Genomic DNA, 16,255 nt, shown 5'->3' with positions numbered 1-16,255 from the left:
ACTTTTAACCAGAAGTTTTCCTCAAAAGACAGGCAAATGAAAATCCTTCCCAGGCCTGTTCAGTGTAAATAGTCATGGGCGGGCGTTCCTCACAGAGGTCTGAGAAGGCTGAAATGCCCCTGGTATGTTACACTCACCCTCTGTCTGGTAATACCAGGTGAACAGCCTGTGCAGGGGGCTGCATAAAACTTCGTCACCTGCCATAGGTTCCTGACAGATGTGTGAGAGGTAGACAGCTGTATGAGCAAGTGACTGACTGGTATTATATATGGCGCGAGGTCTTAGATGGGGAAGGACGGTCAGGCCACTGTTGCCATCACAGCAAGTAATTAGGGGAAGAAAAGAGCTTGCTATATTTACCTAACGATTATAAAGTGTATCCAAATCTTGTGTTTGCTTTGCATTGCCAGTTTTGGCAAATGGTCTCTCTCTCCCCCTTCTCCCCGCCCCCCCCCCCCCCCCCCCCCCCGGATATAGATATAGATATAGATATAGATATAGATATAGATATAGATATAGATATAGATATAGATATAGATATAGATATAGATATAGATATAGATATAGATATATAGATATTTATCCATTGCCTGAGATCTAAATCCTGGTCTGTGAGCTGTGCAAGGCAGGAATGCTGATGTCTTATCTCCTTGTGTGATTCCTCATGGAGCTGGGATGTGAGCCCCAACTGGGATCTTTAGACAGAATAGTAAATGAAACTGCTGCATGGCCCATGTTATTCAGTGATCTTCAAGATCAATGCTGGCTTCCTGAAGTCCAGTCTACTCTATACACCTCTTATAATCAAAGGAAGTGCCTTTCTCCCTCCCCCCGGTGTTTATTACAGACAAAGTCTGAGCTTCAAACCAAGGAGACAGAGCACTTTGCAGGCAGATAAACCAACGACGGAGTTAAATTGCTTCACCTCAGAAACCAGGCTCTAAATGACTTCAGACAGCTTCTAAATATATTCAGTCTGAAGGAAAACTTTCTTCTGGCTTTAAAGTCTGGAGATAAAAGAACTGTCTGGTGAAGAAAATGCAAATTTCTCCTAGCCAGAAGAGCCAAAATACTGCAGTTGATTGTTTAGGGGTGCAGGGGAAGTATATGGCTGAGGTCAGGCCTGTTGTATGAACTGGGTCCTAACACAGTGGCGTCCCAGGAATGTGAGCACCCATGCCAGGGGAGAGGACAGCTGTTGGCTGTTGGCAGGGGTTGGCCCAGTGCCTCCTGCCAACTCTGCCGAAGCCTTTGGCCACTCAGCACCGGGACGTGTACTCTCCTGCTCTTTCTCCTGTCCCCTGAATGGAGGCACAAGTGACAAGACACAGCTGGGAATGAACCACTTCTGGGTCACTACATATCTCACAAGCCTTCATTTTTGGTCTTAATACAGGAAGGAATAGCATACGAAGAAACAACTTTACAACATTTTTAAAAGACTACCTTAAATTTGGGATTCATAAAGAGGGGCCAGAATCAATGAAATCAAGGGGTCACCTGAACCCACTTTTCTGTAGCAGAGTCCCTCGGATACGTTCATTTACCTTTTCTGTAACATTAGGTTTTGCAGCTGATCTCTATCTGATTACAGAGAGCAATAAGAAGATAGGACCCAAAGACTATTATCCGGGGGCTTATTCTCGCTTTCACTGATGTGGATGGCAAATTGACTTCAAGGGAAACTTCATCATGCTGTAGCATTGATAGTGTTATAGAGGAAAGTGTAATTAAAGGGGGGAAAAAGGAGGAATCATTCAATGCAGTGTATTTCTTGGATAGCTAGAGCTGACTCTACATAACAGGGAAAGCATTTCTTATTTTCTAGGAGAAGTTTTTTAATGCTAGTTGAGCTGAGATTTTTTTGGCTCTTTTTCAGACTTTTTATTGAGACAATTGCTAGAGTATTCCACTAGCTGCCAGTGTGTAAAGTGGGCAGATCAGCCTTGAAATATTATGGTCCTGGGACAAATTTTGCTCTTGTTTGCTCCCCAGTGTAAATCCAGAATAACAGTAATGACTTCAGCTGAGCCACTTCAGATTTACATCAGCATAAATGAGAGCAGGGTCTGCCCATGCAGATGCAGCCTGAGGGATTAGGAGTCTGCCTGTGTGCTGTACCCTTGCTTCAAATTGACACCCTAGCCTTAATTCAGTGGAGAACCAAAGAAACTGCTTGCCCTGCAAATAAGCATTGATGCTAATGTATTGCAGTGGGGATTTATCAACAGGCTGACACCTCAGTATCCATCTCTTATTTGCATAGCAGAGAAATGTGAATAAAAATGTGAGATTAGCTCTGCACCAGTCAGGATAGGAGGTAATTTTGGCATTAGCAGAGCTGCAGGCTCAGCCACAGGGAGTTTGGTAGGTAAAAATGCTTCGTGTGTCTATGAACACTGCAGCTGTGTAAAGACTGAGAGCAGGCCCTTATTTAAAAAATACAGTTTATTAGATAAAACATACATAGAACCAAGTAAATCCAATTCTTTATTAAAAATACAGAAATAATTTTGCAATAGTAAAAGAAAGTACTGTCTTTTTCTATGAAACATAAACCTGAAGGTTTGGGACCTTTTTACTTTACCACAGCTGATCCCCCTCCATACTACATTTTTAAACATACTGCCTCAAATTGTGAAACCCAAGCAAAAATCAGTTGTACAAAATTAAGAACATCTAGACCAGTAATAGCTTAATTGAGACGCAAACAGTAGCATACAGCACACAGAACAGTCAATATACAGCTATACATTAAAACATGCCTCTAAATAGTGACAGAGAATCCACTGGAAGGAGTAAGTTACAAGTAATAAAAAACAATGTTGGAAGAAATAAAAATCACAGTTTGACACTATATTTGTTAAACAGTTGCATATGTATTGAAACACTGTACATATTAAAAATTAATATCTTGGACCCACCCATACAGAACATGCTAAACTGACAGTTATTATTTCACTTGGATGCATGAATATGTATGAGGTGTACATATGGTGGGCAGGTGCATATCTGTGTACATACATCAGACCTGTGTGTACATACACATAGAAAGGCACACACCTCCACAGCTGAAGTCAAATCACTTCAATAAAACCCTTTGAGGCAGGGTGAGAGCAATAATAATATGCTGTTTGTTGTAATCGTGCTGCTTCTGGGACTCCAGGCTTTTATTCGCATGTTATTCTTATCCCTAAGTTCCACATTCATTTTACCTCCGCTCTCCCTTGTTTGCATATTTGTAAAGCAAATACAAAACTATTTAATATAATGCAATGCTCACTGTTGGAGATGATTTATTAGGGAAGGTTTTGATAGCTGAGAAGCATCAAAGTATTAAAGGGATTGCTTTACTTTTCCAGTAAGTGGAACTAAGGGGCAGATGTCTTTTCCTTGACTATTGTTAGCATCTTATGGTAATCCTGGCACAATTAATAATATATCCTGTATGTCATCTTTAGTAAGAATGCTTGGTCAAAAATGGAGAAAGCTTGCATTAAGAAAAGTCATAAGCATCTAAGCCTATGTAGGCATCAAAGCAACCCAATTTGTTTATCATCTCCTGACAATAATAGAAAAATAAAATAATCCTAAAAAACAATGCTAAGTAAAACGAACGGACAGCAGGATGAACATTAAGTAAAAGAATTACTCAGGCTACACAGAATTAGAAATTACCTAGATTCAGAAAAACATGCTGAGCGGTCAGATTGAAACAGAGCTCAAGACTGGTGGCAATGATACAAAGGTGCAGGCTTGGCATCGAATGGCACAGAACTGCATTGCTGCATTGGAACCTTGAGGTGGTCATAGGGTAAGATGCTTTTTTGTTCCTCTCTCATTGAAATAAAGGAAAACTAAACAGTGCTAAGGCAAAAACGTGTAAAAGATGAAGGCAGGAATCCAGACTGTTCTCTCACCAGCGAGTGTGACATCATTGCCTCACTGATGCTGGTGGGGATGGTCTATATCAGCATCAGCAAAGAAGTAGCCTAGGAAGGTTTACACAGCAGGACATGATCAAAACACCCTGGAAAGCTGGATGGTGCTGTGTGCTGGGGATGGGGCAGGAGGCACTGTCAGAAGGCAGTGGTGGGTGCACTGGGGGAAGTTGAAACAGTTTTTTTCTTTACAAGGGGGCACCCAGGCAGCGTCACTCTTGTTGCAGCCCATGGGGCTGCTGCTAACAATGTTATACCGCTAGTGAAAAAAACCCAGCTGCCTTATGCCATCAAGAAAAGAGCAGGAGCATGGTGACTCCAGCATGGCAGCACCAGCTGGAGTAAAACCTAGCAGAATGATGAAAACAAGTGGGACAGTCTAAGCCAAGGACTTTCAAAATACATCAGCCTTATATACACCTCACATCAAGTCACAAGACCTAGGACTGAAGTCAGCATCGTTCAAGCCTATATTCTCACCATGACAGCACATTTTTATTAAAAAGGAAATCTCATTATTTACATTCTATTTTTAATGTAGATGCTGGCAAGTGAAGGAAGCCTGGTGAGCTAGTGTACGTGAGCTGATTTCTCTGTTTTGAGACCAGTCACAGAGGAGGAACCTGTGCCACATGCTGGACAGGCTGCTGTTAGCTCCTGTGGGATTTGGATGAGAGCAGTCACAAATGCATTTTTCTAATGATGTGAGATGTGGAGATGTTGTGTATATCAGTATTAAGTGGTATAGTCTGTAATAAATTCGGGAATGCAAGGCAGTGTGAGTTTGAACTCTTGGTTGTAACCAAATTGTTTGTATATTCAGGGTATTTTATCTCTGGCAGATTTTGTATATGCTTGAAAAAATTAAAATAACTATATAGTCACTTGCAATCTGGTGTCCCTCACAAAATGTCCATTTCTAAGGTTGTACAGTACTGCAAAAGACATGTCATTCACCTTTCAAGGAGGATGATATTAATATGTAGTAGATATGTAAGAAAGTTCAAGATTGCAAAATACCTGCAAGATGTGATGAAAACAGCCCTGCTTATACGGCCACTGCAGAAACTGAGGCTTATCTAGCAAATTACAGGACATTAAAAATCAAATCTAACACACTTCGAGCTCAGTTAGCAATACAAAACCTGATAGCTGCACATACATCAAAAGCCCCTGTATATGCTTCACTAGCCTTGGAAGCTAATGTTGAGTAGCTGGAAGAGAGCTCAGAGCAACATTTAAAAAAAATAAAAGTGTGAGCAGGACCTGCACTTTTTTGTGGCCTGATTTAAGGCTACCACTTTCCAGCTGGATAGAAACTGTTCTGCTCTCATCCTTCATGCTGTTTGGAAACAGAGACCCAGAGCCAAAATCTGATCTCATTCCCACTGGTCGAAGTATGCAGTAGCCCTGCAGAAGCTACAGTCATTACTCTAAACTCACACTTGTGCATCCATGTGTGAATCTGCCCTGCGTTATTGCACGTATTTCAGTATGAAGGATGATGCTGTAAATATTGCAATGCCTGTTGCCACACAGGTTTTCTCACAATGCTTAATGTAGGCTTACAAGCATGGCCTTTCCTCACTGCCAAGTTTGTCTATCCCACCACCACCTCCCAGCTGGCCAACACCAGTTGTCTTCTTCTTCCAGCCGGATGGCTTTTTCCTACGTCCTGTTGTCCTTATCCCTGGTAATGGGCACCTCTTCTTTCCAACCAACTTTCTGATGCTGGCTGAAAGCAAGCTGGACCTTCTCCAGGTCTGGGAGAGACATGCTGGTGGCTCTGTGCTCAGCATACATTGATGCTCGCACCTGCCTAATGGTGTGCCATTCGCAGGGCCAAGCCTGGTCCACGTGGCCATCAGCAACAGAGCGAGAGCCAAGGATTCATCCCAGCGAGCAGTGTAACTGGGACTGTTCAAACCAATAAGCATTTAAACAGCTTGAATATCAAGAGGCAGCACAGAAAAAGATGGTAGAGGGGAAAACTGCACTCGCCCTGCATAAAAGTGCTGAACCTTTCATGAGGTATTTATTGCAAATAGTCATCAGCCTATGAGTTAAAAACCATCCTTAAAAGGAACCTTTCATGCTGATGAATGAAAGCAGTGGAAATTTTTTTGTGCAAGATAAAGAGCATGTCAAAAAAAAAAAATACAGACAAGCTAATTCAAAGATGTCAGCGCGTGGTAGTCCTTGTTGCAGCAGAAATGGTACTAGACTCTCCTGTGAAGGGCACTTGATTGAAAGGAAAGAAAGGGTTGCGGAAAACCACAGAGAAAGAGAAAGGGGAAACAGAGAGAGAAGGAAGAGCAGAGAAGAGCCAAAAAGCAGAGAAGGTGTTGCAGCAGGCCTGAAGAGGACACATACACAGTTGCTGAAAGACGGAAAGGAAGGAAAAGAAGAGATGCTGCAAGAAAAAAGCAGAGGAGAAAAAAATGGAAGTAGCTACAGCGGCAGGATAGGAATGGAAAGGGGTGGAAAGTTCCAGGGGGAAAAGACTAGACAGCAGAGGAAGACTAGATGGAGAAGAATGAGGGCAGGGTGAAGGACTAACTGACCTTTAAAGGCCATTTTGGGTGCTATTTTTTAGGTGCATAAGGAAGATATAGGCAAGGTCTGTGCAAGGCATCAGACATGGACAGCACAGGGAGAAAGGCTGGAATATGGTAAGAGCAGGTGATCTTGTGGGTAAGGCACTAGGTTCAGACCAGGAGGTCTGAGTTGAAATTCCTGGAAGTTTGGGAAGGAGGCAATACAGTTCACCTTCATGGAAGTTTTGCTTCATTTTTATCAGTGTTTTGCTATTTTCTGCACACATGGCTGTGGGAAATCCGTGCCATTGACTTCTGTCTGTTTTCAGCATTTATCTGCAACAAGGAAGGAAAACTGCCTCTAGAAAACCCTTCTTCTTAGATTGTCTCTTGTGCCTCATGAAGTTGTCAACTCTCTAGGGCAGCTCGAATGTCTCATAGTATGCCTGCACAGTGCCAGACACAATCTTTACGTGCCCTTGTGACACAAACACTGATAGTGACTTTTGATAACAGCAGCTGAACATGCTTGTGTTTGAACTGTTAGTATTCTCAGAGAGTAAATCAGATACTGATCTCATTTGCATTGGTAAAAATGTGGAATAACTACTAAATTTACAGCAGGGACAGGAAGGTAGATTGGCTTCTTGTAAGCATATAGACTGGGTCAGCAAGAAACTATTTTTCTACTAGGTTTCTGATAGGCATAAAATGAAAAGCTGGTGAATGTTGACCTGCTACACAGCTATAGCTATAGCTTCTTTCTGAAGTCTTTGTGCCACAAGAAAAAGAAAAAGAAGTTTTTATTTAAAGACTGACTGTTACTGAACGGATCAGAAACCTTCTGGATGCTAGAGCACATTAGAAAAGCCATGAAGAAGACAGATAGGATTTAGAGACAGTAATTTTGTTCCAGTGGAACCTGGACACATGGATCAATTCACAATACTGCCACTGCAGCAAATACTCAGGGCCATAAACTATATTACAGATCAAGAAACCATCAAAATGAGGGGTGAAATTAATCACTAGTCTTTCACTGGCTTGGATTCACTGTAATTCAGAAGTCTTTTTTCTCCCCTTCTCCTCTTTCATCTGAAAGACACCAAAAGCTGTGAAACTGCCCCACTCTGAAATGTCCTCCTTTCTGTACCACTTGGACTTCAGGTTTTTCTCATTCCTTACTCTTTTAGAGATCTCAGACAATATGAAATCTGTTGCCTGTATTTCCTGTTCAAAAAAAGAAGGGCAGCATGATCCCAGATTTATATAACACCAAGGGAAAACACTGGGTAACAAAGACATACTGCTCTATGCAAGGAAAGTTCAATACAAACCTGGAGACAGGACACAGACTCCAGGGGAACCCCAGCAAAGCCTGGGATTTGCCCGTTGTTGAAACCTGTCCTTCCTAGCTGCCCTGCCCTGCTCTTAACTGGCTTCACAGCCCCTCTGTGCAGCCAGGCAAGCGTCTCTGAGCAACACATGCTCACTCACACTCTCCCGTCCAGCCTCAAATGCTGCTTTTTGGCAGCTGCCTCTAGACCAAGAGGAACAAGACTCTGTAGTCAAAGATGGAGTCTCTTCTGAAGTCCTGTGAGCTATTCCTGTCCGATTATGGCACTACCAAGAGACTCAACCGTTTGAAGTATGATGAAGTGCCGTGGATGCTGAAGGAGCCAAAAACTGTGGGTCACTGGGATGGATTTTGAAAAGTTTATTTTTAAATTCCACCTAGGGCTTCACCTCAGGAACATGTGGAAATCTCCCACTGAAGTCATGTTCAAATCAAGGCAAGTTTCTGCCTAGTGGCATGGCTGAAATCCTCAGCGCACAGGCTTTGGTTTGCTGCAAAGTGGAAAACCTACTTAACCCACCCTCCATGAAACTCGTAACTAAAACACAAAGCTAACGGAGAAGGTGTTGGGATCAGGTAGAGACACAGCTGGAAGAGCTCTCTACCAGGAAGCTAGCAGCTCTCCTGGGAGCAGGGGAGAGGGGGCTGGCCAGCAGCGGCTGTCTCCGTTCTTTGCAAGGGAGGATGAAATAACTTGTTAGGCTGTAGTTACTATGGGACGTGGCTGAAGCTTGACCTGGTTTATGAGCCAAGCCCCAGTCTTATGAATCAAATAGAAAAACCTAGGCGGACCTCAGTGGGACATGGGTTTGGCCTAATATGCTTTATTTAGCGTCTTGAGTGAGGGAAACATTTTTCTTTACATTACAGCTGAAAGATTCTTGGGTTTCAGCTTAGGTCTTATGGTGGCAGTGTGTTGCATGCTCATATTTCTTTCTTTTTCTTTAATAAATCACTTTTCTCCTGCACTTAGCCCCTGACCAAAAGCCGCTTGCTTGAACTGCAATAAACCTGACTGGTCAGTGATGTCTCTGCTGAAAGCAATCCCCTCCAAGCACACCGTGCATGCCCCAGCTGACCTCCAGGCTACCACATCGCCACCCACCCCTCTAGCTCCAGGCACCTGGTGGGGAGCAGAGGCTCTGGGAGCGAAGGGAGACAGAGACTGTAAATTCATGTTTGCGTAGCCATACTTCTGAGGCATGGGGATTTGCTGGAGCCGGGGCCAGAATGAGTGAGTTGTGCTAGAGTGCTAGAGTCTATCAGATTTGTGAAGTACAGATGTGATAATACCACTGCAACCACAAAAGAATTTACAACAGGAAGTGTTGCAGCTGTTGCTTATTAGCATTAGTACAAATTACACAAAGCAAATTGTTAGCAGACATGTTTCCATAATACTTAACTCATGGCAGTGAATAAAAGCGATTCTCTTCAAGCAAAATTTTAGATTTCCAAGGGAATCGGTTTCCAATTGTCCATGAAGAGAGCATAGATTAGAAAGCAGCATGCAACGATTGCAAGGCATCAGAGGCAATGTGTGCAGCAACTTGCCTGCTTTCTCTGGTGAAGGTGTGTGAATTTGGGACCATATTTCTTGGTGAGAGAGGGAAAATCTGTACAGCTTCATATGACCCAGTCACCAGCAATGGGGAGCGATGGTGTGTGGGCCCCATTCTGGAGCTGTTGCAGTAAGGTTCTGCACAGAGGAGTGCTTGGAAAGGGAGGGAGGCTCTTGCTGACCTTCTATTTCCCTGAATTTTTGCCCCCAAAGTGCTTATTATGACTTATTTCCCTAGCAACCCCAAGCCTGTTGATATGGAAGCAGCCTGCACTAGCAGAGCAATCCCCTAACACAAGCTCAAGAGGGTGGATTTGGAGACAAAATCTGCACAGCAACAGGCTGAACGCGCAGACTGCAATGCTGGGATGTGATCCATGAACAACTGACAGCAAAATCCCCTGGACCAAAACCCTGGGCACAACACCTCTCTGCAGCCAAACCAGTTTCAAACCAGGGTAGGGGCTGGTTTTGGTCCTGCCGTACCTGCCACCCCGCTGGGCCAGCCAGCAGCCAGCGGCCAGTTTGGGCATCTCCTCTGCCTCCCTCCTTGCCACATGGGGGAGAGCCAAGTGACCGGCCCTGCGGAGGGAGGCTGCAGTTCAGAGAGGGCGAGTGCCAGAAAAGCATCTTATTTTATTAATAAAAAGGGAGCATGTAATTTTCGCCTCCCTTCCCTATGCCAAGGCGGGACCAGTTGCATCCTGGCAGATGTCTGCCCCCAAAGATGCTCCTCCACAGGGTAAGCTTTGGGGGTCACCCACAGGTTCCTGGAGGGGCCTGGGGGATCACCCTCCTGATGTCTTTTTCTAAATAGAAGCCATTCAAAGGAAAAGAGGGAGAGAGGTAGGAAGAGGGGAAAAAAAAGAAGGCATGAATGACTTAACTGAAGATTCTGGGCTATGTTTTGGGGAGGTGAGAGCAGACAAATTCCTCACTGAGCTTGCTCAGCCTCCAAACAGCGCAGCCAGGAAGGGAGGGCACTGCACCCGGTGGGCAGGAAGGGGCCATGGGGTGGCTGTGCCAGGGTGAGAGGAAGGTCCATCCCTGGCTGCCAGAGTTGGGGCCAGGCTTTGGAGCTGCTCCCTCTCCAAAACCGTACACCTGCTCCCATGTTCTCCTTTCATCCTGCCTTGCCTGTGCAGCACTGGGCAGTTTGTGCTCCCACCACTAACCCAACAGAGGCATGTTTTCACACCAAAACTTCATTAGCTGTTTTCTTATTGTTTTGCTGATTATTGCTGGTTTTGCCAATAACATTCTAAAACTCTCACAGCTGTCCTTGCTTTAAGAAGCAAAGAAGTGTAACTCATGAAGGCTGCTGACAACCTACAGAAATTCAGCGATCAGTTTAAGGGCAATAACAGCCCAGAGTGATGCTTCACATGCCAGTCCCAAGAGTGCCTGCCTGCATTAATCACGTTGAGTGAAGCTGCTAACGCTGCAAAGGCCACCACGCTCCTCAGCTTGCCAAGCAAGACAGTGGGCTCAGAGAGGTGGAGGAATTCCCGGAGGCATTTCTTGAAACTCAGTTAGGTCTGGCTGGGGAAGGAGGCATTTGTTGGTGTGAGAAGAGAGGCTGTGACAGCAGGTGGTGGGAAGGCAGCGTGGCTGGCCTGTGTTGGCAGCAGAGGCTGGGCTGGTCAGCCACGCTAGGTGCAAGAAGATGGTCTGCCTGGGACCACCAGCTCTGTGCTCCTAATACCCTGCAAACAGCATTTGAGCAAGGGAAGAGCTGTCCCCAAATCCTTGGACTTTGCCTGCTTTCTTTTTTTTTTTTATGGTGAATCCTCACAAAACATTGAAACTGCCTGAAGCAACCAAAGTGCTTTTGATTTGCTATGAGTGCTTAGAAGTAGGAAAGAGGCACACGTATTGCTTTTAAGGGTACGCACATCCACCCACCTGTTGGGAACAGTTCAAACATACAGCTGGGTTGGCTGCAGTCTGAAGTGAGAGCTACGAACAGCATAGCAAGTGAAGTAATTTGTACAAGCAATGTCTAAAGCAGCAGCTAACGGAGAAGCAGCCGACGTGCATGTTCTGGCTCTTTAGAGCTTGTTCTGAGGAAATGGCCTGACACTCTCAGCACAGCAGAGCTGCTTAACTACCCTCACTGACGAGACTTTGAAGAGAAAAATTAGTTATAATTGCAATATTACTGCAGCAATGTTTGCCTCCTAATTGCCTTTCAGTGAAAAAAAATAATACATGCAGTGAGGAATTTTTGTTATATGCATTCCTTACATGTAAAATGAATCTATTAACTGCCTCCCCTGTAAAAAAGAGAATATTAAATATCATGGCCTGGACAGACCTGGTGTACCTACAGATGAGATAGCACCACTGACTGTATACGTCAGCTACATACATGAAAACTATTTCAGCATATTAAATGTATGAACATCACTGCCAATATGGAGTCTATACATACTGTGTCGGTATTATCAGCCGTCTCGGCTCTAATGTCCGGAGCAGGGAAGGTGGGGTGAAGGAGTGAGTTGTGGAGCTGAATGGGAAGGTTTCTTGCTCAGGAAAGTCTATAGTTCTGGGGTTTTTTTTTCCCCATTCTCAGAGCAAAATGTGAGGCTACAGATTCTACAGGAAAATACAATAAAATGCAAAAATCTTCTTGGAACAAAAATGTTCCATTTCCAAAATGTCAAAACGATGTTTTGACGTTACTGAAAGCTGTAGTTGCAGTTAAATAGAATTTTACATTAGAAAGTGACATGCTGTTATAAAGAGTTTTGATTTTGACAAAGTGGGATTTTCCAGCATTGAAACCATCTGATAAAGTCTAACAAGTTCTGGCTACTGATATACTATAGCAAACTGGGGTTTTAAGTGGAGGAATTAAAACCAACTTTTGAAAAAAGAGAGGTTAACTATGTTCAAAATTAGGGGGGGCGGGGGAGAGAGAAAGACTGAATACTCTCTGAAGGTGGTATTACTAATACAGCAAAATTTTCATGTATTGTGGGGATCTTTGTTGGGGGAAAAAAAAATGTAAGAGTGAAAAATGAACTCTACAGGTTTGATGTTGATGTGAAGTCACCTCTGCCTCAACCAGACAGCCAGCTGAACAGGTTTCCATTCTTGACACCACAAACACAAAGTGATGTGGGTGGGTGTTACATTCCAAGCAACATCATATTTAGGGTTCAGTAGATTACATCACTCAATAGTATATGACTTTTCATTTAATACACTTGTTCAGCTATTCCTATTAAAGGTGTTTCAGCGTGCAGACAGGATTTGCTGAAAGCTGGTCTGTCCTGTAAAGATCCAATCCTGCAAACGTATGCAGACAACTTTCTTAATTTGGGGAGTAGTCCCCAAGAGTTTAGTGAAAGTCTTGCAGGGTATGGTTTTTCATATAGTTAAGGATTTCCAGCATTAGGCCTCGAACAGGTATCTTTTTTGTAGGAGTTCCAGTCTAGCAATGTGCATCAAGTTGAATTTTATTCCATGAGGTATTTTTGGTAATATTCTGTTCTGTGTAAACAGGGTCAGACAGTATGATGTCTCACATATTATCAGGACCCTGTTTCTTGATTCAGTTGAGGCTAGCTCTAAAATAATCTGCATGACACGCAAACACTTGCTACCTCTCCTTGTCATGCACTAAGGGTTTAAACTCTATGGAAGTGTCCCTTAGTAGTCCTCCTTTGTGAAGGATGAAAACGAGGGCATACCCATGCCACGGATTACTTCCTCAGCCTGAGACCTGTCCTCTCCCCACTGGCTATGTGGAATACCAATGAGCACCTTTTGGTTTGAGTAAGAGGCAAAAGAGCATTATTTTTAATCCACTTGAGATGGAAAGCCTGCCACATCTGCATGTGTGCCAAAAGCCTCAGCGCCATCAGGAACCGACCCTACAGCGTCAGCCCTGGACCTGACTGTTGTTGCAGAGTGCAGAGACGTGCCCTGCATTGCCAGCTCCTCGTGGGGAATGCTCCCATCCAGCTCACTCATTTTTTAAAAATGCAAAAAAAAATCAAACCCCAAAATTCTGCTTTTTCTTAGAGTCCCACAAACTGTATACCAGAGAGAAATGGCTCAGGGAAGGGAGCTGACAGCTAAACATGCCAGACACCGTAGGAGCCATCCACCCCCTCTTCAGCGTAACGGGAAGCATCCTGTCAGTAACACTCTCCGCATTTGGGCTTTTCTTGAATTAATTATCTGTAAACGGTGACGGCCTTATCCTGCTGGGAGCCTGTGTTTCCTTTTCGGCATTTACGGCTGTGCTTGATAGGAGAGTTGTGATGGTCAAAGCTCATCAGACAAAAAGCACCATAGCATCAGAGCTCCAGCCTCAAGTCTATTAGGGCTGCTCCCTCTAGTGGGAAAAAGTACTTTAGCTGCAAAAAGACCTTTTTTACCCTATTTTATTTTTCTTTTTAAAACTTTCTTTTTTCTTCCCCCCCCCCCTTTTTTTTTTTCTTTTTAAGTGAAGAATTCAAGTTTTCCAGATAGTGCAAGACGTGGGGCAGTTCCCATCAGACAACAGGTGACCAAATGCCACGCTTTTCCAGCCCTTGAGCGCAGGTGGTGGAGCTGGAGCCCAGCTGATGTGGGTCAGTGGTTACTCCTCCAAGGCAGACCCGTGGCAAGTGAGGGACTCTTGGTTAGTCTTCCAGCAGTCCTCAGCATATGCTGTAGCTGTGTTTGTTTTTGATTTCCCACTTCTGATTACAAAAATAGGACTTACTATAATCATAATAATATTAATGATACAAAATAATTATTGTAATTATATACTTTTTGGCAAATTATTAACACAAAGCAGCCCAAAAGACCCCATTGGATTAAAAAAAGGTGACAATGCACAAATGGCAAAAAAGACAAAGTCTTTGTTAAAAAAGAAGGAAAAGCAACCTGCAAATGAATGCATTTCTGTAAGGCAACATGTTACCTTTCGTTTTCCATCTGGATTTAGGTCAGATTCTGTTGGTGTTCATGAAATTGTTAGAACTTGGCTTGCTTGAGCTTATCAATGTGGTAACACAGTTTCAGCGCAGGTCCCAGTTTCAGCCCCAGGTATTTCATGATCATGTCACTTTTCAGCAGCAGCAAAGCATTGCCATCAATCTCCTGGTTTCAAAAGAGAGAAAAAGAATCAAAATCTTAACTACCTTCCAGTGCTGTGTCCTGAGACATTAAACAAGGTAAAGCAGAAGCAGCCTATCTTTTAGTAGAGCTAGCTGAAATGTCATGCATTTTGAAATTTCATTTAAAAAATTGAAAACTGAGGTATGATAGGAAGAAGCTCTAAAGGAGGGTTTAATCAAATACTATTTTTTATTCTTAAAGGATCTGTAATGTTTGTCTAGGTATTCAATTATTTGAATATAATATATTCATTATCATATAATATATTGAATATAATATATTCAATAATTAAACCACAAGGATTTTTTTAAAAAATCAGAGTTGCTCTAAGCCCAATTCTGAGAAAAGCCAGTCATCCTTGAGAGAAAGGAGTGATGGAGGGAGAAAGGATGTGGCCTCATGAACTGCTAATAGTGCACCTCTGAATCTCAGTTCCAGCTTTGTCCATGGCTATCTGCATGTTTCACGTATTTCCAGTACACTTACATCCAGTGATATATATATAGAGATATATATTTCTTGTTCCTAAATTGAAGTCAGTAGTAACTTGTTGATTTCCTTGCATTTATTAATAGCATTTGTCCAAATTTAATTTAATACTTGTGTAATTGGAGGAAATTGCCACCAAGTCTAGTTGTTTATCCCAGACCTGTTGGCTTGAAAACCTTTTGAAATTACAAAGTGCAGTACTGAGCACAAAGTAGCACGGGTGTACAGAGAAACAGATTCTGTTTTACTATGGACTGTAAACCGCAGAAGCTTTCAGCTACATTGTCCTTCCCTGGATCCCGAGCTCATCTGGTTTTTCCTGACTGTATTAGTGGATCTGCTAAAAAATCTACCCATCCCCACAGTCTCCACCACACTTACATACCTGGACCACCACAGCTAAAACATCACGAGTGCTATCTATGTGTGCGTACATATATATACACACATACACACACACACACATACTAATGCTTTATATATTGTATTCTATGATTTTGATGGTCAGATCTTCCTCTGTGATCCATTACCTACTAATTAAGCAATACTATAGATCCTAATTTGCCCTGATCATTATTATTCCATTCAGTAGGTGATTTAGTTGATGAGCAGTTAAGGTCACTTTCTGATTAACTCAATCAATTAACGCTCATCATTTTGCAACCCCCACTCTATCCATAATAGAAACCCTCTTCACCTTCTCCCTCTCCTTCCCACTATTTTAAGGAATCTAAAGGAAAGCATTACATGTAAATAATATTTGCTTAAGAAAGAAGCGAAGCACCCTGTAACTCTGGTGCCGTAGGGTAAAAACACTGTCAAGGGTTTGGTGTGGAGGCAGCTGTTTCTAAATGTTGAGTTCAGCATTTTATTATTTCCTTTATTATTACTGTGTAGGGGTCAAAATTAGACTCCATGCCAAGAGTATGCCAGAGGGAGCATTCATATCCAATTAAATATCCCATATTAGCCATGTCCCTGTGCATACTGTTGGCTTGACTTCTATACAGTATTACTGTGTCAGCCCTTTAAAAAATAATTTTAAAAAGAAGGATTCTATAGTATGGTCCCCAAATTTGCAATAGCCCTGCCAAGAAGATCTTGAACCAGGTCTGGAGCTGGTAAAATTCAGTGTCATCAGTGCAATTAACTTGTTTCACATGGGTTGGGATATGGCCCACTGCAAGTTAGAATATTGCAGGAGAACATTGCCATCTTCCTGCAAGGGGATGGACACAGCAAATGTATG

At 43.0% G+C, this 16,255-nt stretch overlaps 1 protein-coding gene across 1 annotated transcript in view; it reads right to left on the bottom strand.

Moving 5' to 3' along the window:
• Positions 1 to 2,477: 2,477 nt before the first annotated feature.
• Positions 2,478 to 16,255, bottom strand: part of SCML4 (Scm polycomb group protein like 4) — an 84,148-nt gene continuing 70,370 nt past the window's right edge. Inside the window, exon 9 of the mRNA XM_005445721.3 lies at positions 2,478 to 14,499. Coding sequence (XP_005445778.2) covers positions 14,374 to 14,499 — 126 coding nt within the window. The 3' untranslated portion in view covers positions 2,478 to 14,373. The remainder of the gene's footprint in view (positions 14,500 to 16,255) is intronic.

Source organism: Falco cherrug, chromosome 6 (genome assembly GCF_023634085.1).
Source record: "Falco cherrug isolate bFalChe1 chromosome 6, bFalChe1.pri, whole genome shotgun sequence".
Lineage (NCBI taxonomy): Eukaryota > Metazoa > Chordata > Aves > Falconiformes > Falconidae > Falco > Falco cherrug.
Note: the sequence above shows the minus strand (reverse complement) of the source record. Positions and strands in the feature narration are given on the sequence as shown.